The 27,806-nt window shown below is 45.1% G+C and overlaps 2 protein-coding genes across 4 annotated transcripts in view; both read left to right on the plus strand.

Moving 5' to 3' along the window:
* Ufd1 (ubiquitin recognition factor in ER associated degradation 1) overlaps window positions 1-21,138 on the plus strand; it is a 22,144-nt gene extending 1,006 nt beyond the window's left edge. The window contains exons 2-12 of one of the 2 annotated variants that reach the window (XM_031363385.1): window positions 1,566-1,698; window positions 2,065-2,097; window positions 4,802-4,923; window positions 5,682-5,812; window positions 7,997-8,069; window positions 11,272-11,340; window positions 11,580-11,645; window positions 12,091-12,138; window positions 13,080-13,168; window positions 13,864-13,945; window positions 20,295-21,138. In XM_031363385.1, the coding sequence (XP_031219245.1) occupies window positions 1,566-1,698; window positions 2,065-2,097; window positions 4,802-4,923; window positions 5,682-5,812; window positions 7,997-8,069; window positions 11,272-11,340; window positions 11,580-11,645; window positions 12,091-12,138; window positions 13,080-13,168; window positions 13,864-13,945; window positions 20,295-20,369 (921 nt within the window). In that variant the 3' untranslated portion in view covers window positions 20,370-21,138. Of the gene's footprint in view, window positions 1-1,565; window positions 1,699-2,064; window positions 2,098-4,801; window positions 4,924-5,681; window positions 5,813-7,996; window positions 8,070-11,271; window positions 11,341-11,579; window positions 11,646-12,090; window positions 12,139-13,079; window positions 13,169-13,863; window positions 13,946-20,294 lie in introns of those variants that run through there. The other variant, XM_031363386.1, reaches the window with a different exon arrangement.
* Window positions 21,139-22,583: 1,445 nt separating this feature from the next.
* CUNH22orf39 (chromosome unknown C22orf39 homolog) overlaps window positions 22,584-27,806 on the plus strand; it is a 20,596-nt gene continuing 15,373 nt past the window's right edge. Inside the window, exons 1-3 of one of the 2 annotated variants that reach the window (XM_031363388.1) lie at window positions 22,687-22,815; window positions 22,910-23,077; window positions 26,483-27,800. In XM_031363388.1, the coding sequence (XP_031219248.1) occupies window positions 22,762-22,815; window positions 22,910-23,077; window positions 26,483-26,608 (348 nt within the window). In that variant the 5' untranslated portion in view covers window positions 22,687-22,761 and the 3' untranslated portion in view covers window positions 26,609-27,800. Of the gene's footprint in view, window positions 22,816-22,909; window positions 23,078-26,482; window positions 27,801-27,806 lie in introns of those variants that run through there. The other variant, XM_031363387.1, reaches the window with a different exon arrangement.

Consider the following 27,806-nt stretch of genomic DNA (forward strand, 5'->3'; position numbering starts at 1 on the left):
AAAAAAAAAAAAAAAAAAAAAAAAAAAAAACAAGAAGTGGTTATCAGATTTTTATCGTGTCTCTGTTAAATCAATATCTAAGTTCATTTATATAGCCAGGACTGATTGCTTGATGTGTTAGGCATCAAAGCTTTAAAGGAAGTAAACATGGATGGTAGAAGTAGTGAAGGAGGGACAGATGGTCATGTTCACGGGTGGCTGAGTTGGAAGGATACTTTGTGTATGTTGTTCATGTGTCAGAGAGAAGCAGTAGGCTAGATGGATGGCATGGGGAAGGAGCTTTGATGAGCACACCCCCCCTAACCCATCATTCAAAAAGGGTGTCATGGGTTATGCACCAAAGACTGAGTCAGACAGTTCTGGTGCTTAAAGAAAAAGATGAAAGGCTGAAAACTGGTGTGCTAGTAACTGAAGAACAGTTTATTGGTGGGGGATGTTGGTGTGTACATGGGCTTGAGAATAGAGGCCCGCGGATGGCTATATGAGTCTGCAAGCTTGGGTGTGCGTCTGTGCGTGTGAAGGTCAGGCTATCTTGGATGTAGTTCCTCATGTCTTGACTTTGCTGACTGGTGTGAAGAAAATACTTGATGTGCAGTGTGCATGTCTGTTCTGTGCTTTGATCACCTGAAGAAGTACTGACCCCGACCCCTGCCAAAGCAAGGGAGGCTTGCTGAAGAAGGGAAAGGATTGTAACCAAAAGGCCAGATGAAGGAGTACATACGTGGGCAGCTGCTTTCCCACTACCTGCAGTGCTGTTTGGGTTTCTTGCCCAGTTGACACTCAAGACACGCAGGTCTTTAATGAGGATCTCCTCCTGAACACTTGGTAACATCCATTCCTTGGTGCTCTCTGTCCCCATACCTGCTTCTTGTCTTTAAAGCTCCCAGACATAGGTATTTTATTGTTATCTTCTTTGTCTTTCATATCACTTTCTTCAGGGTAGAGTTGATATCTGCCTTCTTATTAACCAAACATTACTAAAGTGGTGTCCCCATAAAGCACAGATTAAAGCCACACAAATAGGCACTCAGGAAAAGATGTGGCTTCTAAGTTAAGGATGGCGGGGAAAGGGCCCGCGGTGGAGTTACAAGTCCAGAGACAGGAACATTAGGAGATGGTAGGTGGTTAGTAATGAGTCTCTATGACGTGTATATAAGGTCCAGCCTTGATCTTGAGAATAGGGAAGAGTAGCAGAAAGGTGGGAGGGGAAGGCCTGCTTTTATATCTAGTAAAGTTGCACTGTCTATAGATAATGGAAACTGGACCTGAGGGATGAATCTGGGGGGCACAAGAAGGATTTGAGGTTTGCTGTGCTGCCAAGGCAGTCAAAAGAACATTTTGGTTAGTTGAGATTTTAGTTTACTGTGTTCTTTGACCACATGTATATGCACTAATGACTTGCTATGTTTAGTGCCTGGCCTAAGGAAACATATATTTGAGGTAGATACAGTGGCCTACATTTGTCCTAGTTATGTCAGGGTCACTGGAATTCAGGACTTGATGACCAGCCTCTTTTTTAAAGTGTATTTGTTTTAGTAATAATACCATTTCTTTTTTTCTTCTAGTTTTCTTTCAACATGTTTGACCACCCGATTCCCCGGGTCTTTCAGAACCGCTTCTCCACGCAGTACCGCTGCTTCTCTGTGTCCATGCTAGCAGGGCCTAATGACAGGTCAGATGTGGAGAAAGGAGGGAAGAGTATGTGCCTGTTTTTATTTTGAATAGTAACCTTTCCTGCCCTAAACTCTATGAGCCCTGTAGCCATCTGTAGCCCTTATTTTGCATGTGGGAACTAGACACTAACATGATAGTAAAAATGTCACTGTCCTAAGGCCTGGGTGGTGGGAATAGGGTGCTAATTATGATTGTTGACTAAGTGCCATTCAGAGCACAAACGTAAATAACTTCAAGTAAGATTCCTTATGAAAAGTTGTTATGAAATTCTGGCTACCCCAAAACCACTGTTTAAAGTTTTTAAAAGATGCATCAGAACGTATACATCTTGCCTTTGTTCTACCCTTTTGTGTTTATTTACTTAATATTCCTGAAATGTTCTTTTCACAGTAATTATGCCACCCTCAGCCCTCGATCAACTCAGTAAGTACTTTCTAAATGACTCTATAGTTTGGGAAATATAAGTACAGAAGCCAGAAATGGGCATGGGCTTTTTGTTGTACTCAGATTCCAGGTAACTTGTCAGGATGTGGTTAGAATGGTCTTTGGAGAGTGTGCTGGCCTAGAAGGACCAGGGACCAGTACCTTAGATGAGGCAAAGCAGTGCTTTGCACTGCAGGGGCGCTGTAAGCACCCACTCAGTAGAGGGTACTCCTCTCTGTTTCTTCTCACCCCAGCCCCTCCCCTATTGCCTGGCTTGTCTCAAGAACTTGTCTAGATACAAAGGAGCAGCACTTTGCATAGTGCTTGAGTACTTCATACAGTGGTGTGGTCTCACTAGGTTGTCTCCTAAAGGAAAAAAATGATCGGTCTACAAGAGGGCTATGTGAAGCAGAGCTCCCAAACCTGAGTTTTTCACTTCCAGTGTGACCTTGTATCCTGAGGAAACCAAAGGCTGAGCTGCCACTTTCTCTTCCTGTGCCAGATAAAGCCATCATGAGAAAAGCCCCATGCTTTCTTTCTTGGATTATAGTCGGCCCTAGTTGTGGGCACATTCTTTGCTTTGGAAACTTGAAGCTGTTCCCATATTGAATTCGCCCTGTGGAGACGGTTATGGAGATGTTGTGGTGACTTGCAGAGAATAGATGTGACTTTGCTGTGTTGGGCTTTGAACTTTGCCCTGCTCAGCTGCTGGCTTAGCTTCCCTGGGTCTTGGTATCTCCATTAACCAGGGACACCATTAGTACCATTCATTGGAGCTGTGGTGATAGTTCTAGTTACAAGTGTGGGGAGGTGACCTATAACCAGCTCTAGCTGGGACAGTGTCCAGTGGAGGCTTCTCCTTAGGCAGCAGGTAGACTAGAACCATGGGGTTCACAATAGGCTGCCATTACAAAGATAGGATGGGCCTGGGTCTTGCTTTTGGGGTGAGTTGCCCAAGGATCCCAGGTGTGTTCCCTAGCAAAATATCCCGGAAGATACTTTGGAACTGATTCAGTGGGGTTTAGATCGGATTAGAGCAGCATTCAGACCTTTCTTTGTTTGCTTTTGCTGTACTAAGGATTCAGGCATGCTAGTTGAGTGCTTATTCCCTGAGTTAGACCCTCAGCCCTTTAAAGCCCTTTTTCTTCCTTCAGATTGGGTCTCACCCAACTTAACTAGGATGACCTTGGACTTAAAATCTTCCTGCCTTGACTTTCTGAGTTACAGGTGTGTGCCACCATGCTTAGCTGTTGAGTCCTCTTAAGTGGTGGGAGAAACCCTTTGTAACCAAGTAAGACCAAGGGAGTCTGGATTTATGAACTACAGGTTATTGCTCAGGCTGTACGAGTTAGGTGTTGCAGAGGACTGGGGAGCTCCAGGTCAGGCTCTCCATCAGTCAGTAGCTGAAGGGTGCCTCTGCCTCATATATTTGGCAGGAGCCTGGTCTGCAGCACCCAAGACCATGCATGTCTGGGTCAATTTGTAGCTTCCATGGCTGGGGCTGTTTTAGTGACAGAGAGCCTAGCTCCTTGGTCCTGGGCTACTTGTCTTAGTCACCCTTTGCTGGCAAGATCTCCTCCATTCTACGTGAGGCAGTTTTCTAGGTTGCTTTGGAGCTTCCCGTCCAAGCTCTAACCTGATTGACTTTATTCATTCAACATTTACAGAGAGGCCAGAAGTTTTCTTTGCCTCCTGATGCTAAGTGGACTTTTCTTGCCAGATGTGGTGGCGGGCCTCTGAGGTAGAGGCTATTTAGGGCTATGGAGTGAGTCTTGGTGTGTGTGTTTAACCTGACAAGCTGCAGTCTACTGACGAGCGGCAGAGTTCTCTGACTTCGGCAACTAAGTCAGCACCACCACTGAGCATGATCATTTAGAGCATGTTACTTTATCCACATGCCTCCGTTTCTCCAGTAATTTAAACAGGGAGGAATGATAGTGCCTTCTTCATTATTCTGGGAAGATTAAACAGTTGCCCAGGACATGGCAAATACCACTGAGAACCTCTCAGACTCTCAGACCCTTTTTATTGCCCTGGTCTCCTGGCGTTTTCTGGTTTCATGTGACCAGGCCCTCCTCTCTCTGCCCTTGTGCCTTTGAGTCAGCGTTCCACTAGTCTGTCCTGGCTCCTACCCTCTGTGCAGCCCTTAACTCATAGACCACTGGAATTCAGAGACATGCCATGTTGTGACCTTCTGAGCTAGAGCTGCCTACTGGCCTAGATACTTGTCTCTATTCCATACCTTCCCATAGTGTCTCCCTTCCTGACTCACTCTCACACCTGACCCCAGCCATCTTGCCTAATTGCTTGTCATTCCTTGAACTGGCTGAGTTCTTCCCATCCGTTCCTTTGATCTTTTTTTTTTTTTTTTTTTTTTTTTTTTTTTTTTTTTTGTGGCACATGGTTGGCACTTAAGTTATTAATGAATAAATGAACGTGCTACTTTTAAGAGTCATGATTTCAGAAAATCATGTTGATGCTGGTGCTATGTATGTACGTGACTAAGTCACCAAGCTCCTCTAGGGCCACGTGGTGTGTTCTTGCAGTGATACCCCTCTGACTAGAACAGTAGGGGAATGTGGGAGCAGGCTCTTAAGTTTAGGGGACAAGGCCACAGGAGGGCATTGGGTGAACAGGGTTTCCTTCATGGGAACTGGTGGTAGGTGTGGTACTTGATTGTGTGTTATAACATCTTTGTTCTTAGGCCGACTCAACATTACCTATCCTATGCTGTTTAAATTGACCAATAAGAATTCAGACCGAATGACACACTGTGGTGTACTGGAGTTTGTTGCTGATGAAGGCATCTGTTACCTCCCCCACTGGGTGAGTTGAGATGTGAAGGTCTGTAGAGTCTATACCTTGGGGACCTCATAAGCAGAGACACCCCCTTTCCATGTGTGTGCATGGCTGAGAATCCTTTCAAGTAGAACGGCCCAGTAAGAGGAAGACATCTTCAGCAGTGTGCTGTGCCATGTTGAATCATCATGCTTAACTGTGTAGACACAAGTCAAGCCGATGTGAAGGGTGTCATTACAGACGTGGGTGCCTCATCAAGGGCTCCTTAGAAGGGCTGGCAGAACTACTTAACATTTCGGGGAGGATCCTGAGGTGGCAAGCATTCTGGACTGCAGCTCCCTTGCTTCCCTTCTCTCTCCCCTTTCAGTCCTAGCCCAGTTGACAAGCTCAGCTTTAGGAGGCCACCACAGGGAAGCACGTACCCTGGTCTTTTTATTGTAAGTGTGGTCTTGATTGCTTCAGAGCCATGAAAACTGCCTGTGGGACAGCTTTGGAGCTGGGAATTAAGCTTCTCAGGGAAACCTTGTATACAGGAGGCTAGAAGCTGGTAGTCTGTCAGGTGGCCTTGGCAGACAGGTCACAATGCAGTCTCAGTTGAATCCCTTACTTGGGTCTTCTTTTTGTGTGCATCCCTCATTTGGTTTTCTTCTATGGCATCTTTCTATGGCACAATTAATTTGCTTGCTCCAGGTCTTCTTCCTAGGCCCTTCTACCCATAACTGGCAGATATTAACCATGTAGGCTTCTTAATTTTCAGGAGTTTCATGCTGATTTCTTCTCTTCAGATGATGCAGAATTTGCTGTTGGAAGAAGGGGGCCTGGTTCAGGTGGAAAGTGTGAACCTTCAGGTGGCTACCTACTCTAAGTTCCAGCCTCAGAGCCCAGACTTCCTGGATATCACCAACCCTAAAGCAGTGTATCCTTTGGACCTAAGAGTTCCTCTGTAAAGGAGGGTTCCTGGTCGTCACTGAGCAGCATGGGGAGCCATACATCCGTTTCTGATTGAAGTTGTGATTGTTAGTAACATCATTTGGCTAGTACATCCTCTTGGTCCTGACCAAGCAAGTCAGGGCTCTTTAGCCTTCTCCGGGCACTTGCAGATACTTGTTAGACTCCAGAGCAGAGCCTTCTTCTAGTTTCGTTAGACTCCAGAGCAGAGCCTTCTTCTAGTTTCGTTAGACTCCAGAGCAGAGCCTTCTTTTAGTTTTGTGACTACCTAGCACAAAGGCTAAGATAAGATACACAGTATACCCAGCGGAAAGGCATCGTGGCTCATCTACCTCCAGCCCTCTGTGGAGCCCCTGGCTCTGGTTCAGCATAAACTAGGTAATCAAGCCCACTTTGTGCTCAGACTTAGGACTCATTCAAAGACAATAAAGGTTGGCTGAGTACATTTTCTGTTTTTTAGCAAGAGGGGAAGGAAAAGTTTTATGTTTTTGTTCTAGTGATTTTTTTTTTCATTTATGTTCGCCTCTCAGGTTAAGCTGGATATATGTATTTATAAATGTGACTAGTGTGAATGAGGGACATGCTTTGTGTCAAGATGTGCATAGCAAGATTTTGTCTAAAGAATGACAAAAAAAAAAAATCTCAGACAGCAACATAGACGAGTAGAACATTTGAAAGCAAACAACAGACAGAACCTGCTTTTCCTTCCCTTACCACCTGTCACCTCTCTCCACTCACTGTCAGAAGCAGGCTGTTGTGCCAAGGGTCAAATCCTGGATGCCAGTGGGCCTTGTCAGAGACTCATTTGCTGAATAGGTCCTAGACAGAATGTCCTTAGTGAGCCTGCTGCTGTCTGAGTCCTAGACAAGGGGGCATGTTGGATACTTGTCTCCACACTGTAGACAGTGGTAGAGGTGTCCTGCCCTGCAGGCAGGGGACGTCTGTAGGGAGAGCTACTTTGTCCATCCTGATGAACTACAATGTTTTGCTGTTAGTGTAGGATGGGTCTTGTCTTCATTCTTACCTTTGAGGATATTTGTGGTTTCCCATATTATAATGTAGATTTATGAGATTGCTTTCAGGAGCTTTTTAAAAGATTTAAAAAAAAATCTTATGGGTATGTCTGTGTGGATGTTTGTGCATACAGGTACTCCCAAGAGGCCAGAAAAGGGCATTAGAGTCCTTAGGGCTTGTGTTATAGGTGGTTGTGAACCATTTAATGTGGATGCTGGGAGCGAAACTTTGATCCTCTGAAAGAGCAGTATACACTCTTAACCATTGAGCTGTCTCTGCAGCCCCTATTTTATCTTTTAAATTATGTGTGTGTGTGTGTGGATATGTGCATGTGAGTCTAGGTGCCTTGGGAGGCCAAAAGTATCAGCTACCCTAGTTACAGGTGATTGTAATCTGTCGGTGTGGGTGATGGGAACTAATCTTGGGTCTTCTCCAAGAGCTGTACTCTTAACAGCCGAGCTGTCTCTCCTGGGAGGCTTTTTTCTCTTTGTTATCTTGGGGAAAAGGGTATCTGTCACTTTGGTTAACTGTTGTTCCTGGGTGTGACTGATAAGGTGAAGGCAGTCTCAGTGTACGTAATGGCTAGTTTTTATTTTCAGCTTGACTGTTAGAATCACATAGTAAATATATGTGGGCTTGTTTGTGAATATTTTTTTAAAAGGAGACTCACTTGAGTGTGGGGAGCCCCGTCATGTGATCTGGGTCCCAGGCTGATTAAAGGGAGAGGGAGAGCTCTCATTTCCTTTTCTTGGCTTTTTGATCCACCCAGGTGTGAATAGACACCCACCACCACAGCCGCAAGCCTTTCCTGCCCACATGCCCTTTCCCCTCATGATGAACTGTTTTAGGGTGCACTGAACCCAAATAAATCCTTCCTAATGTTGCTTTTGGTTGAGTATTTTGTTTCAGGGATGAGAAAAGGAACAAAGACAGTGTAGAGCAGAGACGTGGGGAGCTGGCACCATAGCATTTGCCAGGGCCTGCCAAAGTAATTCTAGAAGCCAGTCCCACTTATCTGAGGTCAGCCCTTCCATCTGTTCGATGGAAGAGTGTTCCTTCTAGAGTCATCGGAAGTAGTAATCCATTGTATAATTGAAGGCATGCAGCTTGTCCTGTTGCCTTGACAGCATTTATGCAGATTAGAAAATGCGTTGAGAAACTTCGCCTGTCTGACGACTGGAGATGTGATTGCTATCAACTACAATGAGAAGGTAGGTGAGCCTGGCTACCTTTCCTGTTAAAGAATGTTCTGCTATTGAGCTTGTTTACCAGAGAGGGAAATGACAGAGCTAAGAAATGATTCCATCTAAGTGTTTTGGTGATGCAAAATGTTTATTGGGGTGAATTACAGGAGCATGGGTGAGCCAGGATGTGACTTATAGAAGCTCTATCAATGGAGTTCCTGTACAAGATATGGGCAGCTACCCTCAGGGAGGGGCCTCTTGAGCCTGATGACTTTCTTCTGGTCTGGGTGGGCACAAGGAATGCCTGTGGTACACATGTATACATGCAGGCAAAATGTTCAAAAACTTAAAAAAAAAATCCTTCCTTCATTCCTTCCTCCCTTTCTTTCTTTCACTCATCCATTCATTCCTTCATTCATTCTTTTTTTGTGTTAAAAATGCCTTTGCTGGCTAACCCTGGTGGTACATGTTAGTAATCTTACTACCTAGGAGATGGTTGTGGGATCAAGGTTTCATGAGACTCCCCACACCCTCCACAAGAGAATGTTTGTATTCACAATGAAGAGTCATAGTCATTGTCCATTCCAGGATTGAATGGGGTGTTCTGAAAATGGCTTTTATCACCTAATTACTGCCCACTGTTTGTTTTTTAAATTTTTCTTCTGTTCACATTTAAAGCCCTAACTTACTTAGTATTGATAGTTATATATAATATAAATATTGTACTCACTGGGCCATCTCCCTAGCCTTTCATGATGGTTAATTTGATTGCTATTTGATGGGGTTTAAAAACACAATAGAAGCAAGACTTGCAGAATGTCGATGAAGGATTCTGTAGATACGGCTGAGATGGGAAGACCCACTCTGACTGTAGGTGGCATGGTTTCATGGGTTGGGGTCCTAGACTGAATAAAAACAATGTAAGCTGAGCATTAGCCTTCACTTCTGATTGTGGATGCCGTGTGACCAGCTGCTTGGAGCCCCCACCTGAGCTGTTGGGCCTTCCTTAGTTTTTTCCATCAGGTATTTTGTCAAAGCAATGAAAAACATAACATATTCAGAAGGTGTTAAGGACTGATTGTATTTATAGGCAAATAAGTTTAACCTTTTTATACCTACTATACCTCTGCTTTTAATAACATCTGTTAATGGGCTAGAGACATGGCTCAGTGATTAAGAGCACTTGTTGATTTTTGCAGAGTACCCAGTTCATTTCCCAGAACCCACAAAGAGGTTCACAGCTGCCTGTAGCTCCAATTCCAGGGGGTCTGACACCCTCTTCTGGCCTTTGTGGGCATCAGGCATGCATCTGGTGCAGACACATACATATATGCAGGCAAAACATTCATAAACATAAGATAGAAATAAATCTTCTCTTTCTAAAATATGTCTTTAAAAGGCCTTTGTTAGCTGAGCATGGTGGTGAATGCTAGTAATCTATCTATGACAGCAGGGTTGTAGGTTCAAGGTTGGTCTGGGCTACAAAGCACATTCCTACTCTCCTCTCCCTACCAAAGGCTTTTCTGTCCTTTTATCTAAGCCAAGCCCCTTGCCATGCTAGGAGAGGCCACAAACTAACTGTGCCCCTGTCCTTGTAAAACCATCTAATGAAAGCAGGCAGCCCTTTGAGGATCAGACCCTGATGTGGGGCAGAATGCTGTTGGTCACCTTCGAAGTAGAATTTAACTGCTTGAGGTAGTGCTTCTTGGGGTCTCTTCTCATAGGAGCATACATTATCCTTTTTTAAAATTTTTTTATTTTTATTTTACATGCATTGGCACTTAGCTTGCATGTGTATCTGTGTGGGGGTGTCAGAACTCGTGGAGCTACAGTTACAGACAGTGAGCTACTGTGTGGGTGCTGAGAACTAAGCTTTGGTCCTCTGCAAGAGCAGCCAAGTGCTCCTAACCAGCCACTGAGCCACCTCTCCAGCCCCCAGGAGCAAACATTATTTTGTATGGCTCTTCCCTTAGCTGCTTCCTAACTTAGGTCTGTTGCGTCTTAATACTGCTTATGTTCATCCATGGTTCTCAGCTCTTAGGTCTCTTATTCAAAACAGTTTAGTTGGGTGAAATGGCAGGTCAGTTCCCACAAGGCTTCACTTCCCTGTTATCCATAGAGTATATTGATGGAAAGTGTAATACAAGTCTTGACATCTTGGGCTGTCCCACTATAGGCATGGAACCTGGTAGTGTAGGTGCCTCTCACAGACTGACAGCTGTGGAGCTGAGCCAGGGCTGACACAGGACGGGCATTACTGTACTTGCCGTAGTCTTCCCTAAAATGAATGCTAATCCCCTCAAACTAGGTCCCCACATCTGTCACAGAATCCTGGGCATCTTCCTCACGTGGTGTCAGTGTGGGGCTACTCTGTGGATAGTGGGGAAGTGATGCCTTTCTGAGCTTTGTGGGAACTCACATGTCATTTCACCTACTAAACTATCTTGAACAAGAGACCTAAGAGCCATGGCTTCATGTGGGTTCTGTGGATTCTAACTCTGCCATTTCATTTTTTATTATTTGCTTCTGGAGTGCTGGGAATTGAACCTAGGGCCTTGTAAATACTGTACAAATGTTCTACAGCCAAGCTGTAGGGCTGGTGAGGTACAGGTAAAGATGATGGTCCTGTGAGCCTGGTCATCTGAGTTTGTTCCTGGAGCCCACAGGTAGGAGGAGAGAACCAACCCCTGAGGGGTGTACTCTGACCTCCAAGTGGATACTTTTGCAGATGCATGTGGATATTATAGGTGTCAGTGTGTGAAAGAATTGAGCTCTAGCCCAATTTTTTTTTTCTTTTCTTTTCTCTTTTCTTTTTTCTTTTTATTTTGCCCCTACCTTTCCCCCCAGCTCTAAAATTTAAGCAATACAGTTTATTTATCATTTTGGGAGGATAGACTTAGCATTAAACTCCTGTCTCTTAAACACCTAACTAATTCTTTTCTTAGAATAAACTAGATTATGATTTTAGACACTAGAATTTATTTAGAATGTATAATAATATTAGAATATCAGATTTTGGGTGTTAGACTAAATTAGATATGAATAGCTAGACCAGGAATAGTCTTGCAGTATGGTGCTAATTAGCTTGTGGAATTAGACCAACAGGTGGGGACTAGTACCTTTGGATCTGACCTGAAGCAGCATTGTCAGTGCTGGAAGGTCTGATGCTGGTGATGCTCGCTCGTGTTGCCAGCCCCTACTACTTCATCTTTCTGGGTGTTTTTTGCAGATCTATGAACTGCGGGTGATGGAGACCAAACCTGACAAGGCTGTATCCATTATTGAATGTGACATGAATGTGAGTGACTTTCCACTGTAAGTGAGGTCAGAACCCATGAGTGTTTCACACAAGGGGAAGAGGAGGAAAATGCTGTCAGAATAGAAGGAGGTAGCCATTCACCTAGTAGTCCCTCCTAGGGAATAGAAGTGGTAGTTGAATGTACTATTGTTGGGAAAACTGGACTCTCAAGCTGTTGTCCCAGTTAAGGAGGCAGAGTGGCCGAGTCTCAGACGTTGACCTTTATTTTCAAAACACAGGTGGATTTTGATGCTCCCTTGGGATACAAAGAACCAGAAAGAGCAGTGCAGCATGAGGAGTCAATAGTAAGTCATTTTCTTGAGCTCCTCTTGATATTTTTGTACCTGTGCTTCTTTTGTTTGTTTTAATTACATTTAAATATGTTGTGTGCGGGTTGGGGGTATGTGTGCCATGCATGTGTATGGAGGTCAGAGGACAACTTTTGGGAGTTGGTTCTCTTCCACCATTGAATACCAAGGATTGCACTCCAGTCTTCAGGCTTGATGGGAAATATTTTTACCTGGTGAGCTGACTTGCTGGTCTGTTTGTGTATTTCTGTGTGTGGACTCTGCAGGGCTGGCTGGGTGATCTGGGCCATGGTCCTTGCTTTCAGGAGGAGGCGTGCCTCCTAGGACAGTGTGCTCTAGCTGATGAAGATGGGGGCAGCTGTGGAAACAAGACTGAGGAGAGCTGACCACCCATTCCAAGAAGCTCATGTCCTGCTTCTTTTCTTTTCTTTTTCCCTGTTAGGAGGGAGAAGCTGACCACAGTGGCTATGCTGGAGAGGTGGGCTTCCGTGTAAGTACCAGGCACTGCATGTCTCTCTGTATCCCGATGACAGGAAGTATTCTCAGTGATGATTTGTGAACATTAGCAAGACTTGAGCTCTGGGTACCCAGATGAGCAGACAAATCAGGCACTTGCTCAATTACTTTTTTTTTTTTTTTTTAACAGATTTAGATCCATTTTTTTTTAAAGATTCATTTATTATATTTATATAAGTACACTGTAGCTGTCTTCAGACACACCAGAAGAGGGCATCGGATCCCATTACAGATGGTTGTAAGCCACTGTGTGGTTGCTGGGAATTGAACTCAGTACTTCTGGGTGCTCTTAAGTGCTGAGCTATCTCTCGAGCCATCAAACCTTTTAATATGTGCTTTCTCTTAGGACCTTGACAACCCTGAAAGGCTTCCAACTTCTATTGTTCCTTTCAAAACTTATGCCTATCATAGGACTTGGGTATGGGCTCTAGGTGTTTGTGGTGTGTCTACTAGAAAGTCAAATTAGTATAATAGACACACACAACCCTTCCCTTAGGCTCATCAGTTGTTAGCACATTTGCTTTACCTCTGAAAACACATCCTGCTTTTATTTGCCTACACTGTTTGAAAGTTCGTTGCAAGTTTGCTAGCCAGGCTCCCTGGTAAGCTGGCAGAAGTGGCTCCTGTGTGGGTGCTGAAGTGCTAGGAAGCAGAAGAGGAAGTACGACTAGACATGTGGGAAGGGGGTGCCTGGCAGGTATTCACAACAGAGGTCAGCTATCACTCTTGCTTTAGAGAGCTCTTGGGCTTCCTGTAGTCCCTTGAGGGGCTGGTTGAGGTATCTCTGCTGGCAGCAGCACTCAAGAGGATCTGGCAGTGCACCAGCTCCTTCTTCTTTTGGGGTCTCTGAACAGAGAGGCACATGGTTGCTCACTCTTGAGGTTGAGCATGCACCCTCTTGACTTCCTTGTCTAGGCCTTCTCTGGTTCTGGGAATAGACTGGATGGAAAGAAAAAAGGGGTTGAGCCCAGTCCCTCCCCAATCAAGCCTGGAGACATCAAAAGGTAGGTCTGGCCGGGCGTTGGTGATGCACGCCTTTAATCCCAGCACTTGGGAGGCAGAGACAGGTGAATTTCTGAGATCCAGGCCAGCCTGGTCTACAGAGTGAGTTCTAAGACAGCCAGGGCTACACAGAGAAACCCTGTCTCAAAAAAAAAAAAAAAAAAAAAAAAGGTAGGTTTGTCCTAGTCAGTCCCTGATGGGTGTTTGCCATTTTCTAAGAAAGGTTTGACACATGGGCTTTGTGTCAAAGCACAGGACATAGGAAAGCCTCATTCCAGTGTTGGAGACAAACCAGCTGCTGAGTAGGCGCAAGCCCTTGCTTGCTCTCTGACACTGGTAGAGCATGATGGTGTCTGTCCAGGGATTCATAGTGAATTCTCTTTTGGTGGCTACCAGGTAGGGATAAGGAAGTGTTAGTTGTCTACTGTGTATATGACCAAGAAGAGAAGAGGAGATAGGATCCACTGAAGCACTTTCAGAAGAAGTCTAAGGCTAGGCCAGTGCCCACAGTTCCTATCCCACAACCAGTGTTTTTACTTTGTGTTTCCTCCTAGCAGGTACATAGAGGGCAAAGCAGTGTATTCTACACAATTACCAAGAAGGCACTGCTGTCTCTCCCTACCTTCCTCTTGATTGGCAGAGGCAAATCTTACTCCTCCTTGGAACTAACTTTTCTCCTTGTCTGTAATTTTCACAGAGGAATTCCTAATTACGAATTTAAGCTTGGTAAGATCACTTTCATCAGAAATTCACGTCCATTGGTCAAAAAGGTTGAAGAGGTAAGTTTATTTCATTGGGCATAGGGTTTACTTACGAGTGATGACTAGTGTGTCTGCCATTCAAACTGGTGCTTCTGGGATATTTAGGCTCCTTGTGGCCCTGTGTTCCTAATGGGCTGATTACTCTGTAGAACCATTGCAGGTCTATTGACTAAGGCCTGGCAATGCAGGGGTCAAGAACTGACTCCAGGTTCTGCCACAAAAAAAAAAAATCTAGAGCCCCAGGTGAGTTTCATCTTCTTTGTGCTTATTGTTTGTTTCAGAATGGGAAGTTGAACCCTGGACTTCACACGTGCTTAACTATACTCTTGTTTATCACTGTTCTTTCTAACCTAGAACTAGAGCTTACCATTTCTATGCAGTGACTCCTGAGTAAGTGGTATGGCTGTAAGATAGGGACAGTAAGACTAAGAGTCCTGCAGAGATGAATGGTTTGAATGGCCCATCTGACTCTGTGGTTGGACATGATACCTGGGAATAGGTGCATATGCTCATAGGAAACCAAATTGACCAAAATCAAGACATTGAGAGTTACCATGATTACAGTCATGAAGGTTCAGGCCTCTGCTCCAGCCCTGGTACCACTCAACAGTGGTGACTAGCATGATGCTGGCTCTTAGAGGCAGTGCCAAGTTAGGTGCCAGGTACCTTTGTGTGCTTCTTAAGTAACATCTCATTGCTGAGATACACCTGTGAGCTTCATACTGTGATTGCCTTTGTACAGATGCATGGGTACAGAGCCAGGGCCCCGACCACCTCACACATAGTATCTGTAGCACTCCATTTAGAAAGTGACCGTCACAAAGACAGGACAGCAAGCTTCTATGACCAGCATGTTCCTGTCACTGGGCATGGGGGGTTGGGGGAGCTGCCTTAGAAACAGGAGGCGTTACATGGGAACTTAGTCCAAAGTGTTATGCATTAGTTATAAGTGCCTTATCCTGCTGCAGATTGCATTCTGCATAGCTGCTGTGTCTGGAATGCAGCCACCCAAATGTGACATGTATTTCTAGAATACCTATGTTAGACCCTAGGCTTTCCTGGTTCATTTCTCAAAGGATCACTCTTAGCTAGGCATGGTGTACAACTGTAATTCCAGCAATTGGGAGGTTGGAGCCAGAGGATCCAGGAGCTCAGAGTCAGGCTTTGCTAAATGAAACCTATCTTAAAAGAAGAGAAGGAAGGAAGGGAGGGAAGGAGGGAAGGAGGAAGGAAGGAAGACCCTTTGAGGGGTCTCAATAGGGTAGAGACAGCTGTGCTGTGAGACTGTGTAAGCTAGGCTGCTGGATCATTGCCAGACACTCTTGGCTACTGAACTTGTTCCACTCTAGTATTCTGGGTGGCCTGAGACAAAGACTATGGTGCTCCCAGGCCCAACTGCAATCTCTTGCTGCCTTTAATGTCACTTAAGCAGACACAGTGTTGTAAGTTTTCCAGGCTTGGAGTAGATATCAGTAGACCTCTAACATCTCCATGAAACCTGCCTACATCATTTATCAGATATAGTTCAGCTTTCATTGTGCTTACACTCTAGTGTGATTTATAGAAAGGAGATAGGCTAGCAGGCACAGCAGGATCTGTTTTATCCACAAATATTTAAGTACATGAGATTAAAGACATAGCTTCAAAGCCACTAAAGTTTTGGGAAAAGGTAATGGGATAATAAGTTTGGAAGAGGAGGCAAGTTCAGCAAGGATTTGACAGAAGGGCAAGCAGAATGCTTTTAATTAGCCATAGATAGCTACAGTCTAAGCCTGGCCTGGGAAAAGCCAAGAAGCAGTTTGGTGTAGATCCTAGAGCTCTCAGAAGGCACCTTTGGAAACGAGAGGTAAAAGACAGAATACCTATTACAATGCGTTTAGAGCCTCAGCACCTATCCCACACTATACTGGGCCTCTGCAACCCCAGGAAAAAGGCCTCATGGAAGGTCCCTAGCCTAGGATGGTCTATCACACTAGATAATAAAGTCTGTTGTAGTCTTTAGTAATTGGCTGCTATTTGACCTCAGACAGTAGCAGCCAGGCTTGCTTATTGCTCTTGAAGATATACTGTTGAACAGCAGGGTTTCTAGGGAAACCCTTAGAAACCGTTCCAGTAAAGATACAGAAAACTCATAGGTCTGAACTAGAGGTGAAGTTCGGTGCTAGACAAGAGTACTTGGTCAGCATAGCCTGATGTCATTCCTTGCACAAAGATGAATGACTATGTCCAGGTACTGCAGCTTGTGAAAAGCCAGGCATTGTAGTGTGTATCTGTAGTCCCTGTGCTCGGGAGACTGAAGCAGTAGGGTGGCTTGAGCTTAGGAATTCAAGAGCAACCTGGGCAACATAGAAAGACTTCATTGCAAAAACAAATGAGTGAATGAGTGAATGGAAGGAAGAAAAGGAGGAAGGGAAAAGAATTGTGCGAGTAACTTCTCTAACTAGAAGGCCAGTAGATTAGATAATGCTACTGAGTTCGCTACTGAGTTCGAACAATGAATAAAAATAGGTCTAGGTTGAAGCAGGAAAAAGATCTAGAAAGGTCAGAGGTCTTACCATAGTTAGAGATACCATCTTTTAATGAAGCAATTTTGTGGCACTTTCTGCAACACTTTTTCATTTAAATCCTGAGTAACAGCACAAAGACATCAACATTTATTAACAAGCTACAAACCTAAACTGGGAAGGCTCTGAGACTAGTACAGCCCAGCTAGGCTGGTAATAACCAGATAAATGCCCTACTACTTGCCAGTTGAGTCTTGCTTTGTTTCATGTGTGTCCTCAATTTGAGCTTGTTTGGGTCATGTGCTCGTGGTCCATCCTGCCTCATGACGACCTCCTTCTTCCCCTGCCTTTTTCCTTCTCCTTGTGGTCTTTACCTAAGAACCCTTACTCCATCTCAAGACATACTTTTCTCTCTCTCCTGTCCAGTCACAGGCTCTAGCCTTTTATTGTCCAATCAGAGATTACTGGGGAGCATTCTTTACAGCACATTGGTCAATACAATGTCCATGTCCAGACTACAACCTGATCTTGGAGCACAGAACTCAGCATCTGAATACACAGCACACAAGACCAACCTTAACAATCGTTGGATGCACACACAGGAATTGGGTAGTAGAACAGTGTCTCAAAGTCTGATAAGGGCCTGGAAAGATGGTTCAGTGGTTAAGAGCATGTGTTCTTGCAGAAGATCTGGGTTTACTTCACAACACCCACATGATGGTTTACAACCACTCCTAACTCCAGTTCCAGAGAACCTTCTATAGAGGCACCAGGCACATACTCAGTTCATACACACACACACACACACACACACACACACACACACACACACACACACACACGTATGCATACGTATACATAGGCAAAATACACATATGAGTCTAAAAAAGTTTTTTTTTTTTTTAAGTTCTAAAAGGACATAGAAGAAGGACTAATGGCGCCCTCCCTTTATAGCTGAACTATTGACTATTGATTGATTCTGGGAGTCATAGCGTTCCGTTCATTTGTACAGCCACTGCTGAGCCCACCAGGTTCCATTAGATAGCTCCAAACCCATGTTCCCACAAACATCCTGGTTAAATCCAGTCAGTCTCCAAATAAGACAGACAGGAATAGAAAGATCTGTAGGGAAGAGGGGTTGTAGAGACGGGTGGGAAGGAGATAAGAGAAGTGGGGGATGAGAACAATCTATGCGTTACATACATATATAAGCTTGACAACACGTTTAAGGTTTTCATGGGAAGGCAAGCATGGTAGCACTCTGGAGGCTACAGCAGGATTGTGAGTTTGAAGCCACCTCAGGCTGCTTAAAGTGATTCTTTCAACAAAGCAAGACAAAAATTCTAAGAGGAAAAATTTCCAGCCTAAAATTTTGTACCCAACTCTTTCTGAGCTAAACTTTTTCTTCTCAAAATTTCTGTGTTGTTCTCATAATGTGACTGCTTGGACATAGGGCTCTTTACAAGGTCTAATTAAGGGGAAATGGCCTAATCCAATCTGACCTATTTTCCAATTTTCACAGGAAAAGAAAATGTGTCCATACACAGGCACGGGCATAGAAGGACCATTTTTAAGCCAGAGGGGTCTGAAGACACCTTGGTCTTAGCTTCTTATCTCCAGAATGCTCATAAATTAATGTGCTATCTTAGCCACTAAGTCTATGGTGACTGACATGGCAGCTCTACCAGACTGGTTCACTAACTGAGCTACCATCAGGTTCACCAGGTTCAGAACAAAAGTATTTTCTGACATGTAAGACTTCAAAACAAAAAATGCCTTTGAGAAGCCTTTCTTGGGACTCTACTTAACTATTACCATTTTGTAATTTATAAAGTACAATTTTTGTCAATAAAATAGAACACTGTCATCAATCCTAACTTAAAAGACTTATAATTTATAGTATACCTCATTGAAGAAAGGAAGTATAAATAGCTGGAGCCCGTGGCGACTCACACTGAATCCCAGCAGTGATGAAGCTGAGGCAGATAGCAAGTTTAAGGCCAGTCTGGGCTCTGGAGCAAGAAAGTGGAAAGTCCTAGCTTGGGGTACACCTTCAAACAGACGAAGGTGGTCAGGCTTGTGCTCAGATGATGGAGGAGAGGGAAGTCAGGACACACGGAAGGCTGAGTGGCAAAGACGTGCGTTCTATAGTTCACATGTGCTTGGCATCACATAAACATTGAGTTGCCTCAGGGTACAGTAGGTATGAAGATGTGTTTTGGAAACTGCAGATTTCCTCTATTATAGGAAACCAAGAGGTAACACCTCAGATCTTGAGCAGTTAAAAGCATGTGGGGATAAAACCTACTGTTTTTGCAGTGTTAAAGAAACAAGGCTGCTAGTGACAGAATTGATTAGTAGTGTTTCTCATGGTTGGCTGGTCTGAATATACAGTTTTTTGGGTTTTTTTTGTTTTTGTTTTTGTTTTTTTAATTTTTTTAAATTTTAAAGTGCATCTTTTAAGCTAGGAATTCCCTAGCTTAAACCAGAGCTGTGTGCAGACAATGAGCCACTTAACCTCAGCAGTGCCAACCAGGAAGTAAGGGAATTTAAATTAGAAACTCATGGGTTTGAGATTGGGGATTAAGTAAACACAGAAAAGTGTAGAAAAGTGTTTACTGGAAATACTACTATTTTGGGTTGGTGCAGTTGAGAGATTTTTTTTTTCTTTGAGCATTATACTCTTTACATTGAAATGGTTGTTGTGGGGCTGGAATGTTGGCTAAAGCTCTGAGAGCACGGACTTCTTCAGAGACCCCAGATTCAATCAAGATGGTGGCTCAAAACCCTCTGTAACTTCAGTCCTAGGGGAATCTGGAGCCCTCTTCTAGTCTCCACAGGCACTGCATATTTTACACAGATGTATGTTGGCAAACACCCATAAACATAAAAATTTGGAAATATAAAGTGATTATAGTGTAAAATGTTCCCAAGCTACATGGTTCAATTTAGGATTTTCAGCTTTCTAGTAATGTGATAGTAATAGATGTTCAATAGATATTGTGCTTAAAGTTTTAAATTTTGGTTATTTCCTGGGCTAATAGGTGGTGGGATCCTCAGTGTTAGATGGCAGCAAGGAGCCACAGGCTCCCTTCCTTCACATGGTCACCAGGGGGAGGCTGCCAGAACACTGCTATGTGGTTTGTAATTGAGTTGGGTTTTGGAAGGGAGATGTATGAAATGCCTTTTCAACTTAATGATAACTTCAGCTGAAAATGGCTTCTTAAGACAACCACCTCCATAAGTTGAGGAGAGGTTGTACAGTAAATCTAAAAACAAAGGTGGTGGTAGACTCACACAGCTGTGCCTTGTGGGTTTCTCAATGCTATAAATGCCAGAGACATTTGATACTTACTTTATTTATGTGTGTGTCTGATTGCCCTGTGTGTGCAGGTGCCCTGGCAGCCTGGAAGAGGGAATCAAATCCCTTGGAGTTGGAGGCAATTGTGAGCTGCTCAGCGTGGGTGCAGGGAACTGAACCTGGGTCCTCTGAAAGAACAGCACACACTTTTAACCCCTGAGCAATCTCTCCAGCCCCTCCAGGACATTTTTTTTTTTAATATTTATTACGTATTTATTTATTATAAGTACACTGTAGCTGTCTTCAGACACACCAGAAGAGGGCGTCCGATCTCATTACAGGTGGTTGTGAGCCACCATGTGGTTGCTGGGATTTGAACTCATGACGTTTGGAAGAGCAATCGGTGCTCTTACCCGCTAAGCCATCTCACCAGCCCAGGACATTTCTTAATATGACTAATGAAGTAGGGAAAGTAGATAGATGGCATATGAGCCCATAGAATAAAGTGATTATTGTAAACTTTGAGGAGTTTCTGAACATAATACTGTATTTTCATACCTAGGATGAAGCTGGAGGCAGATTCGTTGCTTTCTCTGGAGAAGGACAGTCACTGCGTAAGAAGGGAAGAAAGCCCTAAATCCAAATCTGTTGGCTGACTGGAAAATAAAAGATCCGATTTCAACTGGCTTACAGTTACTGGCTCTGACAAGTTCAGAGATGCTCTGTTATTTATGGTTTGTTTAGAGTTACCTAAGAACTTTCAAGCTCGTCCTAGATGCAAAACAGCAGAACTTATAGGCTGTGTGCTTGATCTCGGAGAGAGAGCATTCTCGGGTCCTATAGGTGGCTGCCTCCTCCACTCCCTAGGCTTTGCTCCAGGGCCCTCCCAGGGCCTCAGCAGAGCAGCTCCCTGATTCCTGACTCCCTCCTCTTTCCCATGTCTGTACTCTGGGCAGTGTCTTTAGCCCATCATGGCTACTCAGGCCAGGACTTGAGTACCTGACAAAGATGGCCTCTGTTTTTATTTACAGTGACTCAGAAGGGATCTCATCCAGATGAATGCACTCCCATTTTGATCTGCTCGCTCTCAGTGAATTCCAGGATGAAGCCAGATGTGAAAGGCAGAATGAATACATGCTCAAGTTCTGTGCCCCCTGTTACATTTATTACCCAAGGTTCTGATAGTTTGTTTTTCAAGTACTAGGATTGAATCAGAACCTCTCAGATATTAAGCATGCCACACACTCTGCCACTGAGGCTCATCCATGCCCCATTTTCTTACTGTTTTATTGTCCTCAGATCTGCACTCTGTATGATGTAAGATCTTTTGACATGCTGATCCAGTTATTTAAAATTTGTTCTTTGAGAATAATTCTTATTTAAGAAATAAACTGATTAAAACTCGACTCTAGCTGTTTGATAAGGTGTGTCATGGATTGGTGGCATGGGCTACTAGCCAGAAGTCACAGGAATGCCCCCATATAGCAGTACCCTACTTCATCCTGTCATGAGAAGACTACTTCTGAGACTTATGGAGGCTATAGGGACGGATGTCACTCCCTGATGCTTGGAGTGGAGCTGGTCAGGCCTAGCAAGGTCCCAATGGAGGGAGCACTTTCCCTCCATGTTGGTAGCTCCAGAGTGTGTCCATTTGCTCTTAGAAATATCCATAAACGGGCTGGTGAGATGGCTCAGCAGGTTAAGAGCACTGACTGCTCTTCCGAAGGTCCTTAGTTCAGATCGCAGTAATGAAATCTGACGCCTTCTTCTGGTGCGTCTGAAGACAGCTACAGTGAATTACAAAGGGAGCGGGCCAGAGCAGTCCTGAGTTCAGTTCCCAGCAACCACACACATGATAGCTCACAGCCATCTGTACAGCTACAGTGTACTCATACACATAAAATAATAAATCTTTAAAAAACTATATCCATAAACATGATAAAATGGCTCCTAACTGGCATGTACATCGTCACTGGCCAAATGTGGCTCTGGAAGGCATAAATGCTGTGGTAACCTGCCAGACCTGTTCTATGGGGATGTCTCAGTTTCTGTAGCAGTAAGGCAGCCTTCATTTGTGGGATTCAGGCTAGAAAGAGAGCTCACTTAAGCACTTGTTCTTAAAGAGGATCCAGGTTTGGTTCCCAGCACTTGCATGGTGGCTTATAACCACCTGTAACTCCAGTTCTAGATCTATGTATACGTGTTGCACATACATATTTATATGCATAAATGCATTAATAAAAATGTGTGTGGCGCACGCCTTTAATCCCAGCGCTTGGGAGGCAGAGGCAGGCGGATTTCTGGGTTCGAGGCCAGCCTGGTCTACAGAGTGAGCTCCAGGACAACCAGGACTACACAGAGAAACCCCGTCTCGAAAAAACAAAACAAAACAAACAAACAAAAATGTTTGTGTGTGTGTGTGACTGCAGCAGCGCTCAGGAGTCCCTTCTGTCACCTAGAAGGATACAGGGATCAAACTCAGGTCCTTGGTTCTGTTCACAAGTTTCTCTACAAGTTGAGCCATCTCACCTTACGATCTCCAGTTAGTTTTTTGTTTGTTTTTGTTGTTGGTTTTTTTTTTTTTCTTTTTTAGAAAGGGTCTTACTATATATTCCTGTCTGGTCTAGAACTCACGTCCCTGTTCTTGTTTCCTCAGTGCTGGGATTAAAGGTGTGCAACGCTGAGCCTGTCACTTCTAGAACTTTCACACTTAGTCATCCTGCACTGGCTTCCTCCTCTCCATACACCAAATCGAGCTCACCTACACTGAGTGTACGCTCAGGCTAGATCCCTGTAGTTTCAGACTGCCAGGTGGGTTATTCAGAGTTCAAGAGTCTGTACTTTAAAAGTTGAACCACATAGGGATTTGCAAAATAAAAACCGGGATAACTGACTGGGTTTCAGACTGCTAATTAATACCTACGTGACTTTGAAGCTAAGCCAGTGGCTAGACACCCACCCCCCTCTGATATCAGCCACTTGGTGCAGGCATCCTGTTTAGTGAGAGTTTGCTCGGAGCTCATTGGTTCATGTTTCTGTCACTCACACGGGGCCTGGACATGGCGGTCTCAGGCAGCTGGCAGGTGAGTGTGCTGGGCTCCTGAGGTCCTGGACTCCTGGGGTGGGTGAGGTCAGGCTATGGGGGCTGCCCGCGCTCTCCGCTGTCTCCTTCCGCAGCCTCCCCGGCCGTGCGAGGTCTACCTGGCCGAGTGGGAGCTCTGCCGCAGCGCCGGACACGTCCTGCAGCACTACTACGTCCACGGCGAGCGGCCGGATTGCAGGCAGTGGCTGCGCGACCTGACTAGCTGCCGCGAGTGGGAGAAGAGCCACAGCGCCGAGGCCCAGGTGCGGGCAGGGAGTGGGTGTGCGCAGGTCCTTCAGGGACCCCACCTCCCTCGTGTTTCCCTCCCGAGTACCAAACTGCGTTATCAATGGGACTTTAGACCGAGTCAGTTACGGGGGGCGGGGCGGGGGGGCGCGGAAGGAAGGGAGGTATAGAGAAGCTAGAGTAACCTAGCTTTGGACTCAACCAGCTTGACAGCGAGCCCGCCTTCACCCAGCCCCTAGGGACAGGCCGGAGTAGGAGAAAAGCCAAGATGCCTGGAGCACGAGGGTAGGCTATAGAGGGCATTAAGGATGAGCCTGAGAGTGCCTAAAAATGTTCCAGTACGTGTGAATTAAGTTACTTTTGGCAGATCAGTCTGGATCTGAGAGTGCGATGGGTACTGTAGAGAGGACAGAGACCAGGTATGGAGGCTGTTGCTGGACCTTTTTGAGGGAGATGTGGAGAAATCTCTACTTAACTCTAGATCGCGTGTGGAATGAGGGACGGGACCAAAAAAAGTCTTCCACTTAATCTGGTTTGACGACCAATAACTTCTTTGAGTCACTTTTAGGAACATGGATGACTCAAAGGTAGCAGCATTACCCGAAGACCCAGCACTGGTGATCCCCGGAAAGCATCCAGGCAGCTCCAGAGTCTCTCTCCTCTCCCAATCATTGTTACTGCTTTTATAGTTTTGGGGAGAGCGCTGGTGCTGTTTTTAATCTCTGAGCTTCTTGCTCCTAAATTTCATGGGCTTCACCTGAGTCGGTGAGGCTCCCTCCTACCTCCAGGTGGGAGTGATTCAAAGGTCTAGATGGCTCCCAGTATCCATCTCTGATACAGGGTGATAAGGGGAGCTCTGCTTTCCTGGGGCACACTGCTGGAGTATGGCATTGCTTTCCTGGATAGCTCCATGGGAAAGGGGTAGAGAAAACGCCAGGGCACAGCAGGGGAGAGCATCAAGGAGCAAGAGGTTGGTGTTAAATATGTGAGCATTCTGAAACCCAGCAAACCAAAGTGGAAAACACGTTGCTGCAACAAAACCAAACCAGTAGACAGAAACATGGCGAAGGTAAAAAATGGCGGAAAGCAGCTTTGTATGGCAAGAGATTGGAAACTTACTGTCTGTAATTATATGTCAGCTGTCATAAATTAGTGTAAGAAACAAAGATGTTTCTGAATGGAGAAATGGCCAGGGTCATGGAAAAGCAATTCACCATGAAACTCAGAACACAGAAGCAATTAATTTCTTTACTTTATTTTTTTTTTTTAAATTGAGACAGGGTTTTTCTGTGCAGCCCTGGCTGTCCTGGAACTCACTCTATAAACTTGGTTTTGAACTCTGAGATCCACCTTCCTCTGCCTCCTGAATTCTGGGATTAAAGGTGTATGCCACAACTACCCAGCTTCTTTACAGTTTTTTAAAGTACTTTTATTTATTTATTTTTTTTTTTGATTTATTTAGGGGCTGGCGAGATGGCTCAGTGGGTAAGAGACTGCTCTTCTGAAGGTCCTGAGTTCGGATCCCAGCAACCACATGGTGGCTCACAACCACCCGTAATGAGATCTGACCCCCTCTTCTGGAGCGTCTGAAGACAGCTACAGTGAATTACACCAGAGCGAGTGGGACCGGCAGAGGTCCTGAGTTCAATTCCCAGCAGCCACACACATAACGGCTCAGGTACATCTGTAAAGCTACATTGTACTCACACACATAAAAATAAATAAATAAATCTTTAAAAATTTATTTATTATATGTAAGTACACTGTAGCTATCTTCAGACACTTTTTCTTCTTGCTCTGGCCCTGCTCACTGGCTCGCTGTAGCTGTCTTCAGACAACCCAGAAGAGAGCATCAGATCTCATTACGGATGGTTGTGAGCCATCTTGTGGTTGCTGGGATTTGAACTCAGGACCTTCAGAAGAGCAGTTGGCACTCTTAACTGCTGAGCCATCTCTCCAGCCCCGTACTTTTATTCTTATTTTGTGTGTGTGTGTGTGTGTGTGTGTGTTCCTGCATATATGTTTGTACCATGTGAATCTACTGCCTGAGGATCTTCTGCAACTGGAGTTTCAGATGGTTGTAAGCTGGTGTGTCAGTGCTGGGAATCAAATCGTATTCCTCTGGAAAGCAACCTCTTGACTCCTGAGGGATCTCTTCAGCCCTTACAGTTTTGTTTTAAAGTCTTTGTGTGTGTGGCATGCATGTGTATATATGTGCACACATTGTAGTAGAGAGACCCTCTGTTGACATCAGGCATCTTCCTCAGTCACTCCCCACCTTATATACTGAGGCAGGTTCTCTCCGTGAACTTGGACTGTCTCCACCTTCTGAGTATTGGGATTACAGGCATTCACCCACATACTCAGACCCTATTTGCTGCTGCTGCTGCTGCTGCGCTTCTTCTTCCTCCTCCTCCTCCTTTTCCTCCTCTTCCTCCTCCTCCTCCTCCTCTTCCTTTTCCTCCTCTTCTTCCTCCTCCTCTTCCTCCTCTTTCTCTTCCTCCTCCTCCTTCTTTTCAAGATAGGGTTTCTCTGTATAGCCCTGGCTGTCCTAGAACTCACTCTGTAGACCAGGCTGGCCTCAAACTCAGAAATCTGCCTGCCTCTGCCTCCCAAGGGCTGGATTAAAGGCATGTACCATCACTGCCCAGCCACTATTTGCTTCTTAAGCAATAATGATCATTTTAGAGGTGGGATCTGGCTATATAGCCCAGGTTGGTTTGAAACTTCAGATCCTTTTGGCTTTGCCTGCCAACTGTTGGGAATGTTTAAGAGTGTTTGTAAAGAGGCCTACATAGCACCTGACACTTTGCCGAGCTCAGCCCTGTCATAATACACTGTCCAATGTGTCTGTTGGCAGTGGCTGAAAGAAGCTGGTTGGATGGGGGGAGGCACCTTTTACACATACCCTGTGCAGAGCCCAACAGTAACTTCAGACTGCTCTCTCTCTCTTCCCCACTCAGTGTCCTCACTCCCAGGCTAGGCAGGTAACTAGCTCCACACTCTCCAGGTCTGCTGTTGCTGAAGCTTTGTGGGCATTTTGCATGGCTGAAGGCAGAGACTGAACATGGCTGTGCATGCTTATAATTGCAGCACTTAGGAGGTAGAGACAACAGTCTCAGAATTGAAGGTCATATGTAGTGATCTCAAGGCCAGCCTGGGCTACTTGAGACCCTGTCTAAAAAAATCTGAAGAACACAAAATAAAACTGCTGGAGTAAGATGACCTGTGTATGCTAAAACAGAGTAGTTGCCAAGGAATGTTGTGTAGAAGCAGCTGAGCTTGTGTGTTCCATATGCTCTCATTTGTTCCTCTCTTCAGAAGGGTGCTGAGGGAGAGGGTGATAGAGGTACCATGCCGCAGTACTAAGGGCCCTAGGATCCAGTCATGAAGCAGTAAGTGACCAAGTCTCATTTGTACAGCGATCCCTCCGTGAGAGCGAGCAGACTCGGGTCCAGGCTGCTCAGAAGCACACCCTGGTATGGGCCTTGAGGCAGAGGCCCCCTGCAGATTGGAACCTCCCTCTACCACAGGAGAAGGACAAATGACAAGCAACTGCAACCCTGCCCTTGACCTAGACTTTGACTGGCTCTTACTTGACCTGGACCACAGAGCGAAGCATTTCCAGCTCTAACGGCCTCCTGTCCACTGGATCCAGGCATCTCATCACTATGACATCACCTGTGTCCACATGCAGGAAGCCAAGCACCAAGGCAGGTGTCTGAGCAGCCAGGTGATGTCCATCCTGTCTATGCCACCTCCCCTGAGAACATCCACACCAGAGGTGGCAGGCCTGAGGTGTGAAAATCTCAAGTACACAGTGGCAGCACTGACCTGCGTGGATCCAGGGCATAGTAGTCAGAGTAAGGTTGCCAGGCTCCCTTATTTTCTGACTGTGAACGACCCTCCTTGACTGTGAGAGATGGACCGCAATGTCTTGTTTAGCGATTATCGTGTTATGCAAGTACGGAGCTCATGCTTGTTCAGCTTCCCTGGAGACACAGTACAGCATGCCCCTCTGTACCAGCACCTTTGACTGGTTTTTCAGACTTTAAAAAAGAAAGAAAGAAAGAAAGGAAGAAAGAAAGAAAGAAAGAAAGAAAGAAAGAAAGAAAGAAAGAAAGAAGGAAAGAAAGAAGGAAAGAAAAAGAAATACAGCATTGCAGGAACCAAGGAGTCTGGAGTCAAGAAAACCAAGTCCCAGGGCAGAGACAGAGTTCAAGTCCAAGGAATATGGGATTTAGGCCTCCTGATTTCTCCTCGTTGTTAATGTATTTTTAAAAAGCTGTTTCACATGTTCGATTCCAAAGGCAACCTGAAAATTAAAGCCATGTTATTACACTTTATACCTGTCCTAGTTAGGGTTTCTGTTGCTGCAGTGAAACACCATGACCAAAAGCAAGCTGAGGGAGAAAAGGGTTTGTTCAGCTTACAGTTCCACATTGTACTCCAAAATCAGGATAGAAACTCAAACAGGGTGGAAACCAGAGGCAGGAGGTGATGCAGAAGGGGGGGGGGGTGCTGTTTGCTGGCTTGCTCCCCACTGCCTGCTTTTGTGGGGCAGTGAGCTGTGATAGGCAGCTGGTCCCCAGTCATCGAGCTCGGGCTTAGAACCCCAGAGACCATGCTGGTGAGATGGCTCAGTGGATAAGAATGCTGACTGCTCTTCTGAAGGTCATGAGTTCAAATCCTAGCAACCACATGGTGGCTCACAACCATCTGTAACAAGATCTGATGCCCTCTTCT

The sequence above is a fragment of the Mastomys coucha genome, unplaced genomic scaffold, assembly GCF_008632895.1.
Source record: "Mastomys coucha isolate ucsf_1 unplaced genomic scaffold, UCSF_Mcou_1 pScaffold12, whole genome shotgun sequence".
NCBI lineage: Eukaryota > Metazoa > Chordata > Mammalia > Rodentia > Muridae > Mastomys > Mastomys coucha.